Source organism: Bos indicus, chromosome 10, assembly GCF_029378745.1.
Source record: "Bos indicus isolate NIAB-ARS_2022 breed Sahiwal x Tharparkar chromosome 10, NIAB-ARS_B.indTharparkar_mat_pri_1.0, whole genome shotgun sequence".
Classification (NCBI taxonomy): domain Eukaryota; kingdom Metazoa; phylum Chordata; class Mammalia; order Artiodactyla; family Bovidae; genus Bos; species Bos indicus.
Genome location: NC_091769.1, coordinates 69,466,527 through 69,491,815, shown reverse-complemented (window position 1 = coordinate 69,491,815; position 25,289 = coordinate 69,466,527). Strand labels below are relative to the sequence as shown.

Genomic DNA, 25,289 nt, shown 5'->3' with positions numbered 1-25,289 from the left:
TGGTATCTCTATAACCTGTAGAGGGCACTCAAGTCCCTTGAAAGAAAAACTAAAAAATTTAAGAGTTTTCATTTTTATTTATTAGTAGTGTGTTAACTAAACAATGTTTTTTTCCTACAGAAACCATCATTTAAAAAGAAGACATTTAAACAAAACATAGCTTCATTTTAAATGTTTAATGGAATATTAAGATATACAAATTTTCACATGTCCTACCGGAAAAACAATTTAGCAGGTGGTTTCCATTCCAGAGCATCTGTCCATCTATAAATGCTGTGCATCAAATATTAAACACTATACTGCCATCAATTACACAGATTGGCCAAGGCCTGAGAAAAGTCAATCTGGACCTCAGAATAATCTGCTTTCAAAGCAGTAAACTAGTAATACAGATAAGGCATTCCACTGCTCCAAGCTATATATAGACAATAATGTTATCATATCCATAAAACAGCTGTTGATAATAATGGTTGAGAAACTTTCAACTCATACTAGTTTTAACCATTTTATAAAAGTAACCTCACGAGTTTCTTTGGCAATACTCATTTTCTGCTTCTCTTCATTACTACTAAGTGTGGTTAGATCAAGATATTTGAATATTTGACTTCGAATATTCTTCTTCCTGACATGTTAATGAAATATTTCATAGGGAAACCTCCCAAGTTGGACACACTAACATATAATTATATAAACACATGCACATAAACATCTATGTTTTATATTTTTTTTTCTGATAGCATATTTCAAAATATACTACAATGTTAACTAAAAACTTACTGTATAATTATTAAAAATACTATTGTAGTTTCTTAGCAACATGGTCAGGGATCCCACCTTCTATCTTATATTTTTTATGATCCTCAGTTTTACCATGATTAAGTAACTTGCTATTAAAAGATATTCCGAAAGTTTAGTTATTAAATTCAAATTAGAGATGCTCATTTGGCACCAACATAAGTTAGATATGCCCTTATTTGAGTCACTGTTTCTATTTAGAAATTGGATCACCCTTGTCTGATATATAGTTTCAATTTTCTGATTCTATCTATCACCTTATTCAGTCTTTGGGTACTTTTTTCATTTTAAATAGAAAAGAGCATTTCAATATTGCTTATATTCGAGAGAATATCATTAAAACATGTATATTATCATATGTGAAACAGATTGCCAGTCCAGGTTCGATGCATGAGACAGGGTGCTCAGGGCTAGTGCACTGGGATGACCCTGAGGGACGGGATAGGGAGGGAGGTGGGAAGGGGGTTCAGGATGGGGAACACATGTACACCCATGGCTGATTCATGTCAATGTATGGCAAAACCACTACAACAGTGTAAAGTAATTAGCTTCCAATTAAAATAAATAAATTTAAAAAAAAGAAATTGGATCATAAAAGTCTGAGCCAAAAAGATGTATAAGAAAATTATCCAAATATATAACCTACAAATTGATACTAGAATAATGAACAACTATAAAGCATTTAAAAAAGCTTTGTCTATAGTAATAACACTAGTCATTAAGAATTTACCATTTAAAAACAAATTTTGTTATACATCAGTGTTTCTACTTTTAAGGTTCTCAAAATATACTCGAGAAATAAATCTCCAAATTTGACATCTGGCAAGGTAAACATTGACACCGATATTGATAATAGTTTTACAAAGTGAATTCCTTGAGAAATCTAGCATGAAACATCTTACAAGTTTATCCTTCAAATATTGTACACATTTTCATAGAATATTTCAAAGATTAGAGTTATGGAAGAAGGGTACCCAGTTAAGCAAGAAAAAGGCAGAAAAATTAGTAAAATAGTAAACAATACTGTGGAAAAGTTATTTTGATAAATTTAAAATAATGAGTTTGAAGTATTTTTGTAATGGTATCTTTATGAAAAAGATCTGATTCATGATGGGAACATAATAAGCTTTTTCCTCAAGAAAGGACAAAGTTAAATAAAGCTCTGAAATCAGAAGTCTTAAGATGAGTAATTGTATATTGTGACGTGTTTTCCCCAATTGGATTTACCACATTCCATGACAGTTTTTAATGGGGGCGGATGGGGAGAAACTGTGCAGTTTCATAAAATAGAAGCATTTCTCTCAGCCTAAGCCGCAGCTTTGATTTTTGGGTTATCTCAGGGTCAATATATATACACTCTAGTATATGAAACAAAACTAGAAGATATACTTAGAATGTAGTCTTTGTTACTTCAAAGCCTAAGTTTCCTAAAATCATTGTTGGGCAAAGTAAAAAGAAACGTTTGTTCTATTACGTAAGAAATAAACTTCATTTGGTATTCAATTGACTTTCTAACTTAGCAGGCAGGACTTTTACATCTTCAAATACTGAAAATAAATTGCATTCTTGGCCCTTGCTTTAAAAGGTTATGGAGAATAAATGCACACCCTGGTAGTGTTCTAGTGATCTCCCTAATCTCAGTTGCACTTTGTCAGAACGAGGTAACTGGTAGTTAAGTGAAATACCCTAGATCAAAGGGGGATTAATCACCAACTGAATCCTTGCTGAATAAACCTGTCATTCAAGAAAATTATTTCCACTGAACTTAGCAGAGGATTGAAGGTATTTGCATAACAGGGACCAACGTACTTCAGCCAGGTTAAAAGGTTCAGAATTCATCCCATGTTTAGCTTTTTGCCTCCTTTTCCTTTCAGCAGGCTGGTACAATGGTTTCTAATCTGATAATACAGCTAACTATCTAAATGATGTCAGAACAGGAAAGTATTGCAAAGTTTGGATGAGGGATGGATCAATTTCACTTTCAGTAACTCCTAAATCTGATTTGTTGGAATTTAAGATGTAATCCTAAAAAAGTCCCTTAAACCTGAGGACTGTTTATTAACATCCCTTTTCTGACCTTTGTCTTAGAAACAACCATTGTGCTGTGGCAGCGGTCCCAGCAGAGACTCTGGATGATAACTCGACCTACCTACCTCCCAGGGGTGGTGCAGAGTCCATGAATGTCTATAAAGAACTCTGAAATACTACAATAAAAACTAGAAGAAAAATACTAGCAGTTGTTCTATGTATAAAATTGTGCTTTGAAACACCTTAAACCATATGATGTATAAAACTAGTTTAAACTCACTAGAAATACTGTTAGTGTGAATAAATTAATTTTATAAGACTGTTTTATTAAAATTTTTTTAAACAAATAATTTAAGAATTCCTGACAGGTTATTTTCTTCAAACCTGACATTTGAATTAAGTATTTAAAAAGTAAAAGGTAAAAATTGCCCACCACTGTAAGGGGACTGACACTGTAAGGGTACTGCTGACTTTAAAAAGTTTAAAAAATACTGTTTATAAAAAATAAAGAAATAAAGAGTTTTATCAAAATCATGAACTATCTTTTCTGGAGTACATTTTCAGAAATTTAACACTTTTTGTACATTTTGGGTCTACTGAAGAATAATCACCCATATGATAGACATCAGATTTCATAATCATATTTTGGCACTAAAAGGGAATTTAGCAATTCTGCCTCTGGAGTAGGTCTGACACCATCCAAATCTTTAACTGGAAGTAGGTGCTCATATTCAGTGCAAATGCACAGCATCTTTCAAGTTAAAAAATGCAAAGAATAGTTATCAAAGAAAATGAATAAAATCCATAGTGGGATAATTTTTTAGAAAATGATTGAAGTTTTAACCCAAGAAAGGACTCTTAAGAGTGTCTTATAGCTTAGAATAAGAACATGTCAATCACGATTAAGCTTCTGGAATCGGAATCCCTTTGAAATGCAGCTGTTTCTTCTTTAATTGTGGCAGCGGACTCTGAAGAAAAGAAAGGTCCAGCCTTAAAGATGAGTAAGGAATACAAAATAGCTCAGGATTAGTTGTGGAGTTCAAAGGTCGCTAATTACACTAAGGAGTTCCCAGACACAGAGAAAACATTAAACAGGTCACCTACCAAACGGGAAACAGACTTTGTCTTCAGAAATTATCCTGAAGTGACAGGTTTCTAGACAAAATCAAAAGCATCACAGTGTGCCCAGCTGATCTCAACAGGATGAAAACATGAGTTAGTTTAAGTTCTGTAGCGGTATGTTAGAATGGAATGGCAACAGATGGCATCAGGTTCCCCATCGTCCCTATACTTCTCCAGTACTTCTTAGATTTTCCTCAGGTTTCTAGAAATGTCAGAGCAAAGATTCACTGGTTTTTCTGACTGCTTACCTAGGGGTTTATTATATGGAATCCCAGCCCACTCACTAGAGAAATGCCTCTTCCCTGTTTTAGTGTACTTGGATAAATATTTATACAATCAAGATGTACAAATAGCTCCATTAATATAAGTGAAATGTTAAACTTCTCTTGAGTTTAAGAGAGTAAAAAAAACTTAAGGAGAATGATTTCTTCTTTCAAAAGGAAAGTTTTTTTACTACTGATTATCTGTGATGAGCCTAGAATAACAAGCTAAAGTCCTGGTCTGGAATTTACTCCATTTTTATTACTTGGGATAATTCTGAACATAGAACATTATGCCATAATGCTTTGCAGAAAAGGAATTTATAATGAGTAGGACTGACCTTAATTTTAAAAATCATATTTAAAATCCCAAATTAATATGCAATCTCATTTCAAAGTATCATAGCTTTCTTTCACGAAGTTCGCCGCTTTTTCTAAGCTTTTCTTTAAGAGACTCATAAAAAAGAAACCAAGATACAATTTAACTGAATATTAATTTGTGATGCATATTTTTTATAACTCTTCTGTAAAAATAAACTTGACATGGAATAAGTTTTGAGGAACTTGAGATTTCATCTTTTCTTGCATTTCATCTTTCCTTTAAAGTCCAACTTGACAATGAGCTACTATGAAAATAGAATGTGATATATAATTGTAAAAATAGGTAGAGAATAGAGTATGACTGGATGGCTCCTAAAGAAACCCAGAGCATGCCAATAAGGAAACAAGAGTGACAAATGTAAAGAAAATGTGCTACATGAAACTGAAATAAGATTAAGTGATACTCTACACCCATAAAATAGCTTTTGAATTTTAACCTGAATGCATCCATTAATGAATTATAATAAAACAGAAAAAAACCAATACTATATCTAAATTTATCTTTACAAATTTGGCTGCAGATATTCAGTAATCACAAAATACTATGCTCATCTTCAGAAGGTATCCCACCCCTCTTAATGTGTTTACTGACATCCTAAACAAAATGTTACTGTTGCAGCTTAATAAGTTTGCTTGAAAAGTAACTCTAGAACAGAGATAAGCACTGTAAATAGAATTATGCAGATTCTTTATTAGTCAGTAGGATAGTTCTTATTAAAAAACATGTTACTATTTAAACGATTTTCCTTCATTTTCACTGGCTATTTTCTCAAGAGATTTACAGTTGTTTCTAATTGGTCTCTGGTATTCTGTAACAAAGCATTGTACTAGCACTTAGTACTCAGGTTTGCAAGAGCAAATAGTTTTATTTTACATGTCATCTACAATCCATTGGGAGTGGCAGCCTGCAGCTCTGGATTGTGAAGGAGCCTGATTCCAAATCCAGGAATCCCAATGGAGAAAGACGGCTGTGATTGATTAGCCATGTCTGCCACAGGAAGACGCACGTGGCAGGAAGGGCAGGAAGAAGCATGTATAGCAAGGAAAGTCAAGACTAGTCTAAAATAAGCTGAAAGTCAATCACTAGATTTTATGCTCTGAATCATACTTAAGTAAAATCAAGGGTAAAAAAACTGGATACATTAGTTTTTAAAATGTTCTTTCAAACTAAATCAAACTAAAAACATTGAACAAGAATATTTTATCATTAAATAAATGATTTTCAATTACAGGTTATGTGTATATACATTAAAAATAAAAGACTATGATTTAAATTGTTACTAGTGTATAAATCCCATTTAAACATGAGACAATTACAGTAATAATGATCCATATGTTACTGGAGCAGGAGCTTTAGAATTCCAGATGTAATAGTCAGAAGAAATTAGCTTCCGGTCTAAAAAAAAAGATAAGATTATATTAACAAAAATTCAATGAGAAAGCAAAGTCATGGTATTTAAAATTTTGGAACACAATTATTTCAAGGGAGGAAATTCTTTGAGACAGTCATTTCAATTCAATTTTCATCAAGGCATTATTATAACTTCTACCACTTTAAAAGTATGGGTTTATTAAATACATGAATAATCCATCTTTTAGCCTATATATGCCAAATTTATGCCAATATCCTTCGTGCTAAACCTGCTAATTTTTTTATCACATCTTCCCTAAATTCTGTTTCTCATAGACCATTACTTCAGCTACAAAAACATTAAAAATACGTTCACTGGTTTCCCTTCTGTCACCTCTTCATCACAGTTCTGATTCTATTCTTGCTATTCTTTACGCATTCAAAGTTTCATAGATAGAAATACATACTCAACTTTCTAGTAATGTTTTAAAAAGGTTGCTTTAGTGGTTTCTTATAGTTCTAATCAGATTTAAGGTTTCTGTTTTAATAGTTTTGAACAAATGACAACTCTGAATTAAAGTTTTTTGACACATAAAACTGAGATAATGCTCGTTTGGAGCTAGACACATGTAAATTCTTATTCCATACATCTCTATTTATCCAATCCTGCCTTTTCTACAATACCTCTTCATGCATCTTCTTCATAATGAAAAGGATAGGTGTATAATACTGGCGTGCTGCTGTCCATGGGGTCACAAAGAGTTGGATACAACTGGGTGACCGAACAAAAACAACGATCATTACCTTGTTGCCTTTTTTCACTGTTACTTCAGTTTGAGAATCTAGTAACACTGAGAGGCAAAAGCATATTGGTTAGGTGGTCAGGCTCCAATGACCGACTGCTTGGATTTGAGTTCCAGTTCCGCCACTTACTAGCTATGTGATCCTAATCTCTCTGTTCCATCAGCATCCTCATCTATCAAATGGAGATAACACTTACATAGGGCATTCTAAGGATTTAATGAGTCAGCCTGTATTCAGAACTGTGCCTGGCACATAGTAAGCAATAAAGATTAGTTATTATTATTTAAATTGCCATCATTAGCATTATTAAAGTATTATCAGAACTAAGTTGTATATTATGAATATAGATTTTCTTGTCAAGATGATGGCAAAATAAAGTTTTCCACATAGTTGCACAAAGTGATAGCTATATTTTGAAACTAAAAGAAGAAGGAAATAAGAGATTGGTTATAATTATCCATTTAAAATGACCTCTTTCATTCATATATTAAGAAGCAGGTATATTACTGAAACATTCCATTCTGTATTATGCTCTCTGAAAATTACTACAATGTTTAGTAATATTAACAATATACTTACAATACTTTAGATTTTATCTAAAGAGACAACATATTTCCCACAGAAACACTCATCTATTTACATTTATACAATACTTCTGGTTTGTCCAAGCTAACAACTATACTGTGCCTTCATAAAAAGTTTTTTAAAAAGCATTATGAAGATTCTTTCATATGTATGAATTTCTTAAAAAAAAATGATATAGGAGAAAGCATAGGGAAAACCTATGGCAGTAAAGAATATGGCTTATTCTGGTTATACCTCATAGAATCTATTACTGCCATTCAAAAGTAATTTCCTAGAATTCAGTAGTTCTGAGTTCTATAATCTTTTGAAACTTTCAAATTACAAATCTTGTCCTATCTTTCCTACTTTAAGGACCCTAACCCTTAGTTTAAGATTGTTGTTTTTCAGCTGCTAAGTTGGGTCCAACTCTTTGTGACCCCATGGCCTGTAGCCCGCCAGGTTCCTCTGTCCATGTGGTTTTCCAGACAAGAATACTAGAGTGGGATGCCATTCCCCTCTCCAGGCTATCATTTGAACCCAGGGATTGAACCCACATCTCCTGCATTGGCAGGTAGACTATTTACCACTGAATCACCAGAGAAGCCCTGATGATTTAGATATACTTATCTAAATATTGGAGAAGGCAATGGCACCCCACTCCAGGACTCTTGCCTGGAAAATCCCATGGATGGAGGAGCCTGGTAGGCTGCAGTCCATGGGGTCCCTAGGAGTTGGACACGACTGAGTGACTTCACTTTCACTTTTCACTTTCATGCATTGGAGAAGGAAATGGCAAACCACTCCAGTGTTCTTGCCTGGAGAATCCCAGGGACGGGGGAGCCTGGTGGGCTGCCATCTATGGGGTCGCACAGAGTCGGACACGACTGAAGTGACTTAGCAGTATCTAAATATGATAGTTTTATTCTTAACATATGAGGCAAAAAGGTTTCTACTTATGTTCAGCTAACTCTACCCTCATTCTAACTACTTGTTTTATGCCATATGTCTGTATTTGATCCGAATTAAAGTTTTAATTCAATAATTTTAATTAAATTGCTGTTTCCTCTACCTATATTTTCACATATGTGTTTATATACATAAAACACTGTATACATATGAAACACATACATATATATATGAAACACTAACAAACTCACTAAAGGCAGGAAACTTTCTATTGGTCTCCTTTTGGTAAAGCAGGGTACTAAGTAATGGTCACTGACTGTGGCACTGGCTAAAAATATTTTAAATTTTAATATTCACACTTAACATTTATTGAATCCATGCTACATGCTAAATATTATGTTGAGTGCTTGATCAATATAAATAAATTTTATTTACATCTCATAACAATCCTGAAATAAATACTACTACTAATTCCAATTTATACATGAGGAAATTATAACTTTAAGAAGTTCACTAACTTGCCGAAGAGTCAAAGAGTATATTATAAACTGAGCAAAGCAAATTCAACTTTAGACTAGAGCCCACCTCTATGTCAATCCTTGCTCATTCAGACCACTTTATAAATAGGAGAAGGCAGAGGGCAATGTACATAACCGATTAACACAGGATGGATTAGGCCAGAATTCTTATAAATTGGGATTATTTTATCTTTTTCTTTCACATTTTAATTTTATCTTAGTTAATAATAACATAACACCATTTTAATTCCCTCAAGTTGGCTTGAAGCTGTGCAACTTACATGTACTTATTTTTGGTTTTCCTGATGCAAAAACTTGAACTGAATGCTGATCCACATAACATCCAGTGAGTGTGTAATCTAAGATCCTAAAATGAAGCTAGAACCAGAAGAGAAATGTACCAAGTTAAGGTGATTATTTGGTAAAAATGATGGTCACATTTTTTTCCCTTGACACAATTTTAGGAATTTATTTCACACAATTCACAAAAATCACAAATAATATTGTTAATGTGTGCATGTGTACACAATCTTTCCCTTTAGCATTAGAGTCATTTCTTTGTAAGGCTGCCGTTACAAAGTGCTTAACACATACCAGGCCCGTCACTAATGTACAGTCTAATCTACACGGCAAGTTATCTGTATTCTGCAAACAAGGGAACCGAGGTTCAGAGGTGGAAACAGGTAGTAGAACGGACATTTGTGCTCAGAGCTGACTGATTACAGATGTTGCTGGCCCCTCCCTGCGGTCTGCTGTTCTGTACGTTCTCTTCTGTCTCTAAGACTAGGTGATTGTGATATAGTTCAGACCATAATACTTTTACACACCTTTTAGCAAAACACAAGCATGTAATTACTAAAAAGGGAACACCAGTTTATCTGGTTTTGGAGGGAATAAAATGCTCTACTTAATTTTTCAGAAAACTAAGATTTAACTTATGTAGAACTTTTCTAAAATGTAATCAACGAATGTAATGAATGAATGTAAATTCCTGAATTTAATTGATCATGTAGTGTCATTAGTATAAATGCCAGTTAATATATTGTGCTATAACAGAGAGGGCCATTAGTACCTTCGCTGAAGGCATAGTCATAGCCACATAAACTACGAAAGGTCTATCACAGACCAGCCTCCTTTTGTTGTGATTCTCCTCATCTTTGCTGCTAAAAGCTTTTGAATTTGCAATAGCCCGATAGTTTTTCTATACTTTTTTCTTTCTTCTTCTTTTCCTGAATATTTCTCTCATTTCCTGTCTTTCTTCTTTTGATTGTCAAACTAACTGATCACATGCAGAGATGTAATTTTCAGGTCTCCTCAGCAATTTTTTTCCCTATTGCCACTCAAATTATCTAACAGTAAAGAGCTATGGCTTCCTTGTTTGGCAAAATTCTGGATGCTGGAAGTTATGACAAGGCAGATTTCCACAAAACTAGATATTATAAAAAATAAATCTATTCAGTGAACACAAATATCTATTACATGCTTTCTATGACACTGTAACTGGTTAGGTGATGAAAATGAATAGAAAAGTTATAGTCCCTACCTTTGAAAAAACATATAAGATAGTTAACATCCCACTTTTTTCTGAAAAACATACAGAAGTGGGAATTTTTTTAATAATCATTGAAACAAACCTTGTGGATACAGTTGAAGTCAATACAGAAGAAATACCATCAGTGTACTTCTGATTTCACTACTATTTCCCCTAGTCACTTTTATGTATAGATTCCAGTCTATCTTCTTTGATACTATTCTATTTAGATTTTCCCGCTACCTTTCTGATCACCTTTTCACTTTCCTTCACTAATTCTCCTGAATCTTCCTATTTTCTCTTATCTTTTTCTGACCTTATTCATTTCTACTGCCTCAACTATTTCTTTTCCGTGGATAACTCCTAGATCCTATGAACAGCTGAGCTTTCTTTTAAGAATCAACTTCAGATTTTTTAGCCCCTATTAGACACCCACCTTGGTATAAATTGCTATTACCTGCAACAATGTGATATGAAGCCCACTCCCTCTCAACTTTCTCTGTATTTCTTCTAAGAAATAGAGCTTTCTTCTAAGCACGTTTATCCATTCTTCAAATATTTATGTGTGAGGTACTAAACTAGATGCTCAGAATAAAATAATGCATGAGATTCACATGGTCTCTGCTTTCTGGGAGCTTCAAGTCTGGTTTGTTTTTGTTTAGTCACTCAGTTGTGTCCGACTCTTTTGTGACCTCATGGACTGTAGCCTGCCAGGCTCCTTTGTCCATGGGATTTCCCAGGCAAGAATACTGGAGTATGTTGCCATTTCCTCTTCCAGGGGTGCTTCTCAGCCCAGGGATCAAACACATGTCTCTTGTGTCTCCTGCACTAGTCAGACAGATCCTTTACCTTTGAGCCACTTGGGAAGCCCCTAGTTTAAGTCATAATTGTTTTTAATGACACCATCTTTGACTTAAAACTATTTCTTATCTTTCTACTTAATTAGTGAGATTAAAGGATTTACCCTTATCACAGCTCTATTCTTTTTTTTCCCTTTTTTTCTCTTTCTGTGACACTATACTAGCTCAGCATCATTTATTTATCAACTTTCATCTGAAATACTAAAAAAGTTTCTTTGTCTCTAGCTTTTATCCTCTCTCATCTTCTTCACATCCATTTCAGGCTGATCCTCATAAAGTACCACTTTCTGAAGGAGCACTCCCATACTCAAAAAAAGTATAACATTTTCTAACAAACAGTGAAAGCCAGATTCAAACCCTCTACAGTCCAGACCTAAATCACTTATCTAGCTTTCTATGTAACTACTGTTTCTAGCGCGGGTTCCTAAATATGCCTAGGTATCCTTCATTCCCATGATTAAACCATGTCTTTACCTATACAAATGTTAGTTCCATCTTCAAGGCTTCATATTCATGCTTATCTGGGCCTCAGCGTTTTCCTTACAGTTCATCACTACTACAAAGCTTTCCTTGACCACTTTGGTTGGAAGAGCTTAGTCTTTTTTTGAAAGTCCAAAAGCAGGTAGTCCTGATTAATTACTGACAAGCATTACTGAAAAATCCATAGAGCACAAAGACTGTATCTTATATTCTTTGTATACAAATCTCAAGTGCGGTATCTTAAGAGCTGAGTAGAAAGAGGTTAAATTGAAGTGTACTAAATTTTACATAATTCTTTCCTCTTAAAATATTTAAGTATTACGTGAAATAGAAAGTGACTAATAAATAGAATTTTACTAAAATCTAGAAGAGGACTTAGATAAAAAGAATTTCTATCCCCCAAAAGGATTACAAAACATTAAAAATCAATTGCTGCTACTGCTAAGTCACTTCAGTCATGTCCGACTCTGTGCGATCCCATAGACGGCAGCCCACCAGGCTCCCCCGTCCCTGGGATTCTCCAGGCAAGAACACTGGAGTGGGTTGCCATTTCCTTCTCCAATGCATGAAAGTGAAAAGTGAAAGTGAAGTCACTCAGTCGTGTCCGACTCCTAGCGACCCCATGGACTGCAGCTCACCAGGCCCCTCCGTCCATGGGATTTTCCAGGCAAGAGTACTGGAGTGGGTTGCCATTGCCTTCTCCGAAAAAAAATCAATTAGATACATGTATTTCAGAAACAAAGGCAAGATCTCTAATGTAGTGAGCCATATAAATATATTTACCTTTAAATATGCTGTACCTCCGATGCAAATCTGGTCAAATGGCTGCTTTTCATGGTTCTTGGCTCCAAAAGTTATAGTTCCAGAAAGACTAATTTCCATTGATTTGGGAAACTTCTGTCCTAGAAACAGAAATATACCAATCAACTATTTTTAATTAAATAGGTTCTACTGCAAATGAATGAAAGAAAAAAAAACAAAACCTAGTTTACCAATAATCCAGACCAATAAGCTTTTCTCTCGAAATACTTCAAGCTGGCCAAAACTAGCTTTGTACTCCACATGCGTGATGGGACCTCTTTAAAAAAAAAAATGGAGATAATAGAAACAAAAAATCACAGATTTAAGTTTGAAGAGATATACGTCAAATCTTGCTACTGTCACTTAATACAAGGACAACATAAAGCAGATCTGCATTTAAGTTTGCAGAATAGAGCAGAATAAATAATGAATATCATATCTCAAAAAACACGGAAACACAATAAACCTTTTTGGTGATGCTACACATTTCATTATTAATTCTAAAGATGACCACAAAGTCATACAGAATGTATTAATACAGGCACATGAATTACATAACATTAAAACTATGATTTTTACTATATAGTATGTAGCCTTTGAAAAGAACTATGCTGTAGAACAAATTTAAAAGTAGAACTGGTAAGGAAAAATCTTATAATTGACTTAATTCACCAGGTTTTATCGTTGGCTTAACTTATTAATATAGGTACAGTGCAGAGAAATTGCTAGAAATAAAGCCAGTAGAAAAATAATCCCCGAGGAAGCTATACTGGCTGGAGCTTATAATTTACTAGCAAATTTAACCAGAAAAATGGTGACATTTAAAAACAAAGAGATTATTTTTACAACTGTTTTGGTTCAGAATCAACATACATTTGAATAACACAAAATTTTTAGATCTTAAAAATAAGGTAAAAACCAAGACAACTTTATTATAGGGCAGTGCCAATGTACTGAGGAAGGCAGAAATCATGGCATCATGTAATTTTATTCCTACCTGTTGTAAAAAGGTATATGAGCTTCACAGAATTCAAAACTATTTTTCACACTTTCATGAAGTTTTAAATTAACTGTTATTTTTAGTTGTACTTCTTCCTCTTTCACTTGATAAAAACCCAAAATTGGTGGAACAGGGACCTGGAAACAAAACAAACACATTTTCTACATGATTCTCAAGTTAATGGGTCTAAAATGCCAATAGTGACTGAGGAAAGAGCTGTGCAGTAATATAGTCATTATATACACATATGTCTTTAATGACTATTAGGTTACTCTAAGTCATTCTGACAACAGATGATGGAGCTACAGTCCTTCTAAGGACAGGGATTCTTCCATCTCTTTCCATTTCCAGAAAGGTACCTTACAAAGGTGTGTAATACATTCTTCTTCCTCCTCTTGCTTGTCCAGATTCTCCTCCTCCAGGTTCTCTATGACGTACAACACAGAACATGCACTAGCCATACTGATCCCTGACACACACCCACAGTTCCTGCTGCTCTGCTTGTATCTTCACTCCCCCACCCTCCCAGGTCAGCAGTCACTTAAATTAGTCATGAAAAAGCTGATTAAGGGGAAACAATCTGAATCTTCTGGTAAGTAACTCATGAAAAGGTTTTGTTTCGACCAAAAGTATGGTGATTTCCTAACAACACAATTCATAGATGTAAAGATTAGCAAAGTACCAACTTCTCCAAGGTTGCTTACCTGGGAAGTGTAGTAGCATAAGTTGAATGACTCTAACGGTGGAGTGAGCGGAAATTTGTACGGTCCACTAAATGCAGAATCATCCATTGCATCAATGCTACTAGAGGTCAGAATGGCAGAGTCAAGAGATGTCACACAAGGATGAACCAGAATATCCTGAAGTGGAGATCCATTGGTAGGGAGACTCAAGCTAATGGTAACATTTGGCATGCTTCCCTCTAGATCACACTGCAACACAAACAGATATCACCAAGAGCTTTGAAGAAGTCTTCTTCTGGATGAGGCTTTTCTTAATTTATCTGAGGCACTTTTCACAGCTTAACTCACTTTTCTTTCAAGGAATTATTCTCATTGCTTTCTGTGTTCTGGATAATGATTCTATTACGGCTCTCAGAAACCCAAGCCAGAGACCAGGAGAGCCTTCCTAGAACGCTCTGCTTACATTTAAAATCCTTAAAAAACTACTTTTCTCTATTCCTGTTACAAAAAATATTTCTGTCACAGCCCTCTAAGTGTATCTAGACTCACTTTCCTCTAATCAATAGATTCTCCATCAATGCCAGAGCTATCTTAATAAAATAATTCTAATTCTACTGTACCCATGCCAAAACCTCTCAATAGTTGTCCCTCAGTTTTATATTACTTTTAAAGCCTTTGCTGTTTGGTTCCCACCTATTTCTTTAACCATTTTCTACCCCACAAGTAATGCTCTAGACTTACTGGATTCTTGAATTTACCTGAATAAACCATATCTTATATCTACGCTTTTGTATGTGCTATTCCCGCCAGCAACAATGCTCTTTTCTTCTTAGTCAATTCATTACATGTGTTGTGTGAAGCCTTATATTCTGTATTGTCACCTCCGTGGCCTACCTTTGTTATGCAGAGAAGCCCAGGATCTTCTTCCCTATGTGGTCTGGGTTAGTTTGCTAGTGAGAGGTACTCATGAGAGATTTAGGAGATAGAAGGGAAAGGGAAGTCATTATAGTAGGAAAGTCATAGAAACCAGATATGATAGCTTCACAGACCTCACTCTGAGCTCTGTTTTAAGGCACTGGTGGCCAGACACAGCACTTTCTCAGACTTTTCCATGAACTCCTGCTTTGGGGTTGTAACACAGATGTGGCTGCTTTTCTGTTAACTCTGGCTTCTCTGTGTATCCTAGTCTCTAGGCTAGAGTCATTAGTGACTGTCAGAGGATCAGAGACTTACTCTCTCAGTTCCTCTTATACTTGAGTAAACAAACCTTCATTCCTACACTAAACATCATGATCATCTATCTGTATTAGACCAAGAATAGAAGCCAGTTCAAAATTCCCAGAAGCAAAAAACTAGGGTCAGTCTACCAAAGACCTATTTAAATACCATGATATGAATTAATATTAAATTATATATAACATATTCCCTGTTCATTACCACAGAATGAAAAAACACATAGTGAATTTCCCTACTTTTATTTTACAGAACTTAAGAGAAAAGTGCATTCAACAACTTTAAGAGGTGTGAAGGACATAATCTGCAAACACCTTAAGTTGGAGACATTTACGGTAATTATTTCCATTAAAAGTAGTAACTGGAATGTATTTTTGACCATAATAGAAGACAGTGTAAAGGAAACACATACATTTTTAGATCACTTTAAGGTTAAAAGGGGCTTCCAACGTGGTGCTAGTGGTAAAGAACTCATTTGTCAATGCAGGGAAAGTAAGAGACACAGGTTCAATCCCTGGGTCGGGAAGATCCCCTGAAAGAGGGCATGGAAACCCATCCTAGTATTCTTGTTTGGAGAATCCCATGGACAGAGGAGCCTGGTGGGCTACGGTCCATAGGATCTCAAAGAGTCAGAGTTGGACACAACTGAAATGACTTTGCTTGCACACAAGGTTAAAAAGAAAAATAAAGACTCAATTTGTCTGCCAGGACCATTTTAATTCTCTGTTCCTGAAATCTACTTTTAATCTATTAGATTTTTACATAGCTACTCAACATTAATACGGGCTTCCCGGACAGTTAGTTGGTAGAGAATCTGCCTGCAATGCAGGAGTCCCTGGTTAGATTCCTGGGTTGGGAAGAGCCACTGGAGAGGGAATAGGCTACCCACTCCAGTATTCTTCGGCTTCCCTTGTGATTCAGCTGGTAAAGAACCTGCTTGCAATGCAGGAGACCTGGGTTCACTCCCTGGGTTGGGAAGATACCCTGGAGAAGGAAAAGGCTACCCACTCCAGTATTCTGGCCTGGAAAATTTCATGGACTGTATAGTCCATAGGGTCGCAAAGAGTCAGATACAACTGAGTGACTTTCACTCACTCAACATTAATATGATATATAAAAAGTTTATTAGTGCAGAAAATAAAGGGAGAAAACAGAAAGACACCTCAGAATATTAATATACATGTATATGCATTTTTTGGAGGGTTTCTATTTTTGATCATTATTGAATGTGGCAATTATCAGTGCTAACTGTATTGTTATTTTCATTGTCTTTTCCTATTACTTAACCTTAAACAAGAGAACCCTATATTTACCTAGTGACTTGTTTAAATAAAAAGGTTAAAAAAAATAAAATGAGTCCCTGAAAATGATTTCAGATATTAAGTCAAAGATTTATCAATTTCACTCTCTCTAAAAAAAATGGAAAATAAGTATAGTGACTTTAAAATATTTTCACAAGTTCTTTGATATTACTGTTTCAAAAGATGGAGCCTAATTCCACTTCCCTTGAATGTGGGCTGACAAAGTGATCTGCTTCTGGTGAACAGAAAGTGGTAGAGGTGATGCTATGTGACCTTTCAGTCTAGGTAATAAGAAGAATAGCTTTCACTTGTGCCTCAGGTGGCTGGCTGGCTGCCTGCTCAATTGTCTGTTTGGTCAAAGGGAAGTCACTAAGTTGTGAGAATCTTAAGCAGCCTGTTGAGACGTCCATGTGGAAACGAACTGAGGTTTCCTACCAATAAGGGCCAACTTGCTAGCCATGTGACTGAGTCACCTCACAAGTAGAACTTCCAGTCCCACTCAAACCTTCAGGTGACTGCAGCCCCAGCTGAAATACTGACTGTGACAGACATCCACATTAGAAGTTCCCAGCTAAGTTGCCCCTAAAGTCCTGACCTACAAAAACTACAAGTATAGTAGATGTTTATTGGTTGTGATGACAGGTTAATTCATCACACAGCAATGCAGCTGACCCTCTGTGCAGTCAAAAATCCATGTATAACTTTACAGTCAGCAGTCTGTATCCCAGGTTCTGCATCTCTGGATTTAACTGTACATTCAGCCAATCGCAGATAGTATGGGACTGAATGTAGTACGTATTCAAAGAAAAAAATCTGTATATAAGTGGACCCATGCAGTTCAATCTCATGCTGTTCAAGGGTCAACTGCATATGGATAGTATATTTAGTAAAGAATGCAAAAAGATAACATTAGAAAATTTCACTTGAATATAATATCTAATGATTGCTGTTTATGGTAAGAATCAAGAATGTCACATTATGATGTAAAATAAAGTCAGCAAAATTTACTTTTCTCCATAAATATTAAGTGGTATGATAAAACAAGTATCAGAGAAAATCTCACCTTGCAAGTGACAACTCCAACGACCTGCCATGTATCTGCTATCTCCTGTTTATCATATTGCATGGAGTTTACCTTTTCAGTGATAGAAATAGAAACTTGTGGTTTTCCTTTGTATGTTCCAGTTTTCCAGGCTGGCTGTTTTTGTAGGTGAGTAACAGAAGCAGAATTAATACTGTCCAATGAATTCTGTAAGTTGGCATCTAACAAAGTGCCAAAGGGACACGTTTGTAAAAGCAAGTCAGACAACTGGCTCAATTTGGTATTTAGCTCACTGTCAGTTTTTTGACCTGAGGAAAGAAAATCCTGAACCCCAAAAAGAAGTTCAAAGCCTTGTGAAATTCCACTAATGCTAATTAATGGTGGACGAGGGGATAAAGTTTGTTCAACCAGTGGAACACAAGCATATATCATGCCATTCTTCAGAAAAGCAACAACTGGCCAGAGTTCTTCACCTCCTACTGGGACTCCGTAAATGGATGTTTTATTGATGTGTGAGCAGCTATCACGACTCTCCAAAAAGTCCTTCTCGTCATCCAACAATCTCAGTTCAAAAAGCAGTGCTTTCAGGAAGGGACCATCTTCAGGAACAGGCACATAACTTGCTCCATTGAAGACTTTAGCTCTTTTTTCAACAGTTGGATACCGTCTGCCTCAATGGAAATAAAAACATAATTAATTCCTGCAAAAATTGGAAGTCCAAAACCAATACAAGGAAAATACTAACAAAACACACAATAATAAACAAATACATACGCTGACACATGAAAATCACAATAAAAAAATATTATATTAATGTTAAACTCTTATGTACTTGATATATCTCAAATGATAAATGCTATTTTATTTTTAAAAATTGAATTTAGTTCACTTTTTAAATAGGTAGGATATCTGTTTCTAATTCAAAATCCTAGACTCTTGGCTATTCAGATTCCCACTTGGTAAGCAAGGCATGTGTATGTTTAAAACATAAACACACTGCCATTTTTAAAAACCAATGATACATTTTGCAGTGAAACTTACTTTTTTCCAAGTTAGTATTCATGAAGCTACAGCTGCATAGTATTCCCTTGGGTTAAGGAACTACAATCTATCTGGATTCCCATTGGTAGAAACATCACTTCTGTTGTTACAGATAAGACTGCAAAGAAGATTTTCTTGTCTTGTTTTTCCTTCCCTTTATCTTTCCTTCCTCCGTCCTTCTTTTTCCAATTGAGGTATAATTTACATATGACATTATATTAGTTTCAGGGAAGCAACATAATGATTTGATATTTGTATATGTTGCAAAATAATCACTGCAGTAAGTCTAGTTAACATCTGTCACCTTATATAGTTACACATATTTTTTTCTTATAATGAAAACTTTTAAGACTTTCTGTCTTAGCAACTTCCAAATATGCAATGCAGTATAATTCAACTATAGTCACCATGCTGTACATTACAACCCTATGACTTACTTATTTTATAGCCATGTTTGTACCTTTTGATTCCCTTCATAAATTTTTCCCACCCCACCACAGGATATTTTTTCTGATTCCATCTTAGTAGAGCAGGATCGAAAAAAGTGGTTTAATTTAATCCTCCACATTAGGAATTCACTAGTACCCTGAGTCTTCTTGCCAAGCCGTACAAAAATATGTAAGGGCGTTTCAATAATAGTGGTTTATCTATATGGCCTTGGAAGATACTATGAGGTAACAAAAAGAATAAAATAAGAATAACCTTTTATGGTTTGCAAGCTCTATGCTGAACAATAAGTTACTAATTCATCCCTTTTTGGGAGAAACAGGAGATACTTTTTGCTTATTTACAAAAATGTTAGATCACATTTTCTTAATTAAAAAAAAAAGTACTTTCCCTATTCCTTATTTCTCCACTCCAAAGTCTACAACAAAATCAATTATTTGCTATTGGTTTCTGTATAGGGCTTCCTTGGTGGCTTAGATGGTAAAGACTCTGGCTGCAATGTGAGAGACCTGGTTAAATCTCTGAGTTGGAAAGATCCCCTGGAGGAAGCATGGCAACCCACTCGTGTTCTTGTCTGGAGAATCCCCATGAAGAGAGAAGCAGGCTACAGTCCATGGGGTTGCAGAGTCGGACATGACTGAGAGACTAAGCACAGCACAGCTTTTGTATAAATTGCTTAACTTCCCAAAGTCTATTTTCTTATTTGTAAAATAAGGTATGGCTAAAGAACATACAGGCAATTCTGATCAAGGATCAAGAACACACCTAGCCAAAATGTTTTTCTACTAATTCTCTAATACTACTAATATTTTATTAGTATAGGATAAATAAGTGACAGATGAATTATCTGGATACAGCTTATGGCCTTCATAGAGATGTTGAAATGTCCACCCAAACATATCTGCAGTTTTGAAATATTCTGAGCATGGTGGGAAAAAACTCTGAAAACAAGAAAACAAGAACAACTTCTTCAAGAAACTAATTATTCTACACAGTATAAAAACCTTACCTCTTCAAGATAGTAAAATAAGCTACAAAGCCACAGATATAAATACAATATGTTGTTGGCATAAGAACAGATAAAGTAACAGAACTGAGACAAATTGCTGTTTAAATAATTTTAAAAAAGAAAAATGAGAATGTATTTAAAGTTATTCATGTATTAGTGAACCTAATTCATTTACATTTTGATGTGCTATCTTGATTGAGGAAAGGGTAATTTTAGCTCTTAAGTGTTCTCTTAAAATTCAAAGTGCAAGAATTTCATGACTAAAATTGTAAAAATAAGTCAATCTGGGACCTTATGCGTAGTGCTAAATCGCTTCAGTTGTGTTCGACTCTTTGCGACCCTACAGACTGCAGCCACCAGGTTCCTTTGTCCATGGGATTCTCCAGGCAAGAATACTGGAGTGGACTGCCATACCCTCTTCCAGGGGATCTTACCCACCCAGGGACTGAACCCAGGTCTCCTGCATTGGCAGGTGGTTTCTTTTACCACTAGTGCTTCCTGGGAAGCCCCCTGGGTCCTTATCAGATCAGATCAGATCAGATCAGTCGCTCAGTCGTATCTGACTCTTTGCGACCCCATGAACTGCAGCACGCCAGGCCTCCCTGTCCATCACCAACTCCCGGAGTTCACTGAGACTCACGTCCATCGAGACAGTGATGCCATCCAGCCATCTCATTCTCTGTCGTCCCCTTCTCCTCCTGCCCCCAATCCCTCCCAGCATCAGAGTTTTTCTAATGAGTCAACTCTTCGCATGAGGTGGCCAAAGTACTGGAGTTTCAGCTTCAGTATCATTCCTTCCAAAGAAATCCCAGGGCTGATCTCCTTCAGAATGGACTGGTTGGATCTCCTTGCAGTCCAAGGGACTCTGGGTCCTTATATGATACCTCAATATGTGCTCAATAAATACTTTGTTGGATGACTCAATCTGTCTTTTCAGATTTATTCTAAGGTTTTTGTGAAGTAGGACTTGAACTTTAAATGGCCCCACAACTATAGGGAAAAATAACAACCTAAGCTAGACTTGAGTTGGTGCTGTTACTGTCTATCCAGACAGCAAATCTCTAAACCAGAATCTAAATCAAGTTTTGTTGTGGGGAAAATAGTAGTTAGAGGAAAAATCATTTGGATTCTCAAATCTTAAGTGATGGCCTTTATCCTTTGGCAAATATGTGGATAATACATATACCTGTTTCACTCCAACTCTAGGCCCAAGAGGTCAGAAAACAGAAAAAAATAAAACCTAATTAATTTGTTCAGTGATACAAGATAAACAAGTGACAGATGAATTATCTGAACTGAACTTGCTGCCTTCATAGAGATGCTGTAAAGTCCACCCAAACGTATCTTAAGTTTTGTTCTGAAATATTCTGAGAATGGTGGGAAAAAACTCTGAAAAAGCACAACTTCTTCAAGAAACTAGTTATTGTATGCAGTACAAAAATCTTATCTCTATAAGATATAAAAATAAGCTACAAAGCCACAGATTTAAAAACAGTATGGTGCTGGCAGAAGAACAGAGAAAGTAATAGAACTGAGACAAACCAATGGAAGACATAAAAAACTCAAAACAGCACACAAATCAACGAAGAAAATACATATTGTTTGGAAGATGATTCAGAAAAACTGGCCCATAGTACAGAGAAAAACAAAGTAAGATTCCTACTTAATGTCACATCCAAAGATGGACTATATAGATGGATTAAAGGCCTAAATATAATAAATAGAATGACAAAGTCAAGAGAAAATAATGTAGAAAGACATATTTGGGCAATAAGGGTAGGGAAAGACTACAACAAATCCCCTAAAGGGCTAACTACTATGTAACAAAACTAAGGGTTTCCGTTTAACCAAAGTAATGAAAAGTTCATTGACAATGATAATAAGTTAAGATCAAGTGTCTGTAATAGCTAAAAATGACAGGACTAATATCAAGATTACAGAAAAAACTCCCACAAGTTACCAGGAAAAAGCCAGCAAATCTCAAAGAAAAAACAAAGAATATGTATAGGCAATTCACAGAAAAGGAAAGCCCAAGGACTATCGTCATTGCTACCATGCTGCTGCTGCTGCTGCTAAGTCGCTTCAGTCGTGTCTGACTCTGTGCGACCCCATAGACAGCAGCCCACCAGGCTTCCCGTCCCTGGGATTCTCCAGGCAAGAACACTGGAGTGGGTTGCCATTTCCTTCTCCAATGCATGAAAGTGAAAAGTGAAAGTGAGAGTCGCTCAGTCTGTCTGACTCTAGCGACCCCATGGACTGCAGCCTACCAGGCTCCTCCGTCCATGGGATTTTCCAGGCAAGAGTACTGGAGTGGGGTGCCATTGCCTTCTCCACATTGCTACCATAGAGAAATGCAAATGAAAGTAAGATATTCTTTACACCAATACTGGCAAAAAGTGCAGTAAGTGTTAGAAAAGAAAAGAGAGTGATGGTGAGAGTGTAGACTGGTCAAAGTATTCTGAGGAGCTAATTATTTGGTAGTAGTCAAAACCAGTATAGATATGTCTCATGTAACTGTTTGAGGTTATTTACTGCAGCATGGTTTTGATAGCTGAGTTGGAGGCAATTTGGGAGATCAGCAGCAGGAGAAGGAGATATATAAAATGTGGCAGATGGAAACCATGGAGTACTACAGAGCAAGTAGAAACAATGGCCTAGATCTGCACTATCCAGTATAGTAGCTGCCAGCCTTACATGGCTTTTTAAACTTAAAATGAAACAAAATTAAAAACTGAGTTCCTTAGTTAGAATAACCACATTTCAAAAATTCAACAACTACCTGTGGCCAGTGGCTACAATTTAGACAGTTTAGAACATTTTTTTTTTTATGTTCAACACTTTTTTTTTTAAACTTTATTTTATTTTTTAACTTTACAATATTGTATTGGTTTTGCCATATATCGAAATGAATCCGCCACAGGTATACATGTGTTCCCCATCCTGAACCCTCCTCCCTCCCCATACCATCCCTCTGGGTCCTCCCAGCGTACCAGCCCCAAGCATCCAGTATCGTGCATCGAACCTGGACTGGTGACTCGTTTCATATATGATATTATACATATTTCAATGCCATTCTCCCAAATCATCCCATTTCCATCACTGAAATGGTGGACAGTGATGCTTGAGATGAACACAAAGTAACCTGGATATTTCTTAAAAATAGGGCAGAGAGGACTTCCCTGCTGGTCCAGTGGTTAAGAATCTGCCTGCCAACGCAGGGGACACAGGTTCAGTTCCTGGTCTGGGAAGATCCCACATGCGGTGGAGTGAGTAAGCCCGTGGGCCACAACTTCTGTGCCCTAGAACCTGCAAGCCACAACTACTAAAGCCTATGCTCTGTAACAAGAGAAGCTACTGGAACGAGAAGCCCGCGCACCACAACTAGAGAGTAGTTACCAGTCACTGCGACTAAAGAAAGCCCACACAGCAAGGAAGATGCAGTGCAGCCAAAAAAAAAAAAAAAATGCTGAGAAATCTGACAAATGTTAAGAAATGGGAATGACACCTGTATTGTTAAATTATATCATTTAAAAAAATATATATATATGAACACACAAAAGCATAACACCAATCATATGAGGTAGGCAAATGGCAGAAATAAAGATACCAAGGGGAATATATAAATAACTAAAGCAGGAGTATCTGGGAAGGATGGACCAAAAAGGCTGATGAACCATATTAAAGATTATAAATAACCTCCTGAGGTACTACAACAACAAATGTAAGCCAAGTGTCCCTGAGAAAATGGTAAACTTCAAGTCTCTATGTCTCCAATAACAGAAATTGTTTAGGAAGGAAAGGGAATTATTCATATTCACGTTGCCTACTACTTTTCACTTAAAATACACTCATCTTTATCAGCCTCAATCTAGATTCAGAGCTAGCTATGAATACTTCACTATAGAGCTTGTCTCAGAGAAGAATGAATGTTTACAAGAATAAAAGGTGAAACAAGTTACTCAATTGCCGCCCATACTTTACAATGAGTTACTGTATGTGTAACTCTCTTCACAGAGTTATTTTGATAAAACGTGGCAAATTTTATATAAGTGGCACTAGATCGGCTCACACCATTTTTAAAAAGTAATTCAGTTTAATTTTTTTTTTTGGTATTTTTTCAATTTTCAACAATTAGGAACTTTAGAAGTAAACAGAATTTCTAGGAATTAAACATAAGAAGCTGAAAGTAACAGTCTCATACTGCTCAGCAGGGACTTTCCAGAAGAATGAATTAAAATGTCCTTACATGATTTTTATTAACAAAAGTAGAAAAATCTGAAACATTTACTGCTCAGAAAGTTTCCTTTCCTTTTGTCACCTCGGTACCAATCTTACGCAGGTGGTAAGGCTGGTAAGATGGTAGGGCTTAGCTGGTAGCTCAGCTGGTAAAGAATCCGCCCGCAAGACGGAGACCTGGGTTTGACCCCTGGGTTGGGAAGATCCCCTGGACAAGGGAACGGGCTACCCACTCCAGTATTCTTGCCTGGAGAATCCCATGGACAGAGGGGCCTGGCGGGCTACAGTCCATGGGCTCGCAAAGACTCGGACACGACTGAGCGATTTTCACTTCACTTTATTCAGGAGAAAATGTGCCAGGCATCAACTCATTTCTCATTTAATTATCACAGTCTCCACTTATTAATAACAGGTGTTATAAGGGTTAAGTAACTTGCCCAGGTGTTGGACCAGGGATGCACAGCATCACAAAATTATGCTACACTATCCATCCATCCTATCCATCACGCCTAAAGATACAGATTTGCATTTACCTGGAGAATTTGACAATGCCACCAAGTGGAGTTCCTGATTCGTGGCTTATAAGCCACACTGCCCGCTGGGCCATGATAAGCCACTAAGGCATCAGCTTATCACTAAGGTGGCCACGGAGGCAGAGCGCAGACTGGCTTTCTCAGGCGTCTTCAGAGCCACCTTCTGCTCCACCGCAAACAGATTGGGCTCAGCAGAGAAGCTAACTCCTTCAGGTGAAGTGACTAAAACCTTTGGGTCTGTCCGGGACAACGCACGCCACAAAAAGTTCCGTGAATCCCCACTTTAAGTCCTCATAAACTTATCTCCATCAGCCCAACTACCTTCTTTCTCCCGAGTCCACTTCCGGGACGGTGGCCCGCAAG

The 25,289-nt window shown here is 36.3% G+C and overlaps 1 protein-coding gene across 2 annotated transcripts; it reads right to left on the bottom strand.

The window, feature by feature from the left end:
* Positions 1-161: 161 nt before the first annotated feature.
* AP5M1 (adaptor related protein complex 5 subunit mu 1) lies at positions 162-25,263 on the bottom strand. 2 transcript variants are annotated; one of them, XM_019968972.2, is made up of 8 exons: positions 24,927-25,263; positions 17,682-18,327; positions 14,106-14,333; positions 13,399-13,538; positions 12,593-12,678; positions 12,384-12,502; positions 9,011-9,107; positions 162-5,982 (listed from the first exon to the last, which is right to left on the bottom strand). In XM_019968972.2, the coding sequence occupies exons 1-8, from the start codon at positions 24,998-25,000 to the stop codon at positions 5,900-5,902; spliced, it is 1,473 nt and encodes a 490-aa protein (XP_019824531.1). In that variant the 5' UTR covers positions 25,001-25,263; the 3' UTR covers positions 162-5,899. The 2 variants fall into 2 exon arrangements, with proteins under 2 accessions (XP_019824531.1, XP_019824532.1); XM_019968973.2 differs by lacking the exon at positions 9,011-9,107.
* Positions 25,264-25,289: the final 26 nt, after the last annotated feature.

What these genes read in the sequence shown, in the direction of transcription:
- AP5M1 (XM_019968972.2), bottom strand. Translation starts at nt 25,000, where the DNA reads ATGGCCCAGCGGGCAGTGTGGCTTATAAGCCACGAATCAGGAACTCCA. An exon ending in TTGGAGTTGTCACTTGCAAG is followed by an intron (nt 14,334 to 17,681) that starts GTGAGATTTTCT and finishes TTTGTGTTGCAG; the next exon opens with TGTGATCTAGAGGGAAGCAT. An exon ending in CTTATTGGTCTGGATTATTG is followed by an intron (nt 12,503 to 12,592) that starts GTAAACTAGGTT and finishes TTCTGTTTCTAG; the next exon opens with GACAGAAGTTTCCCAAATCA.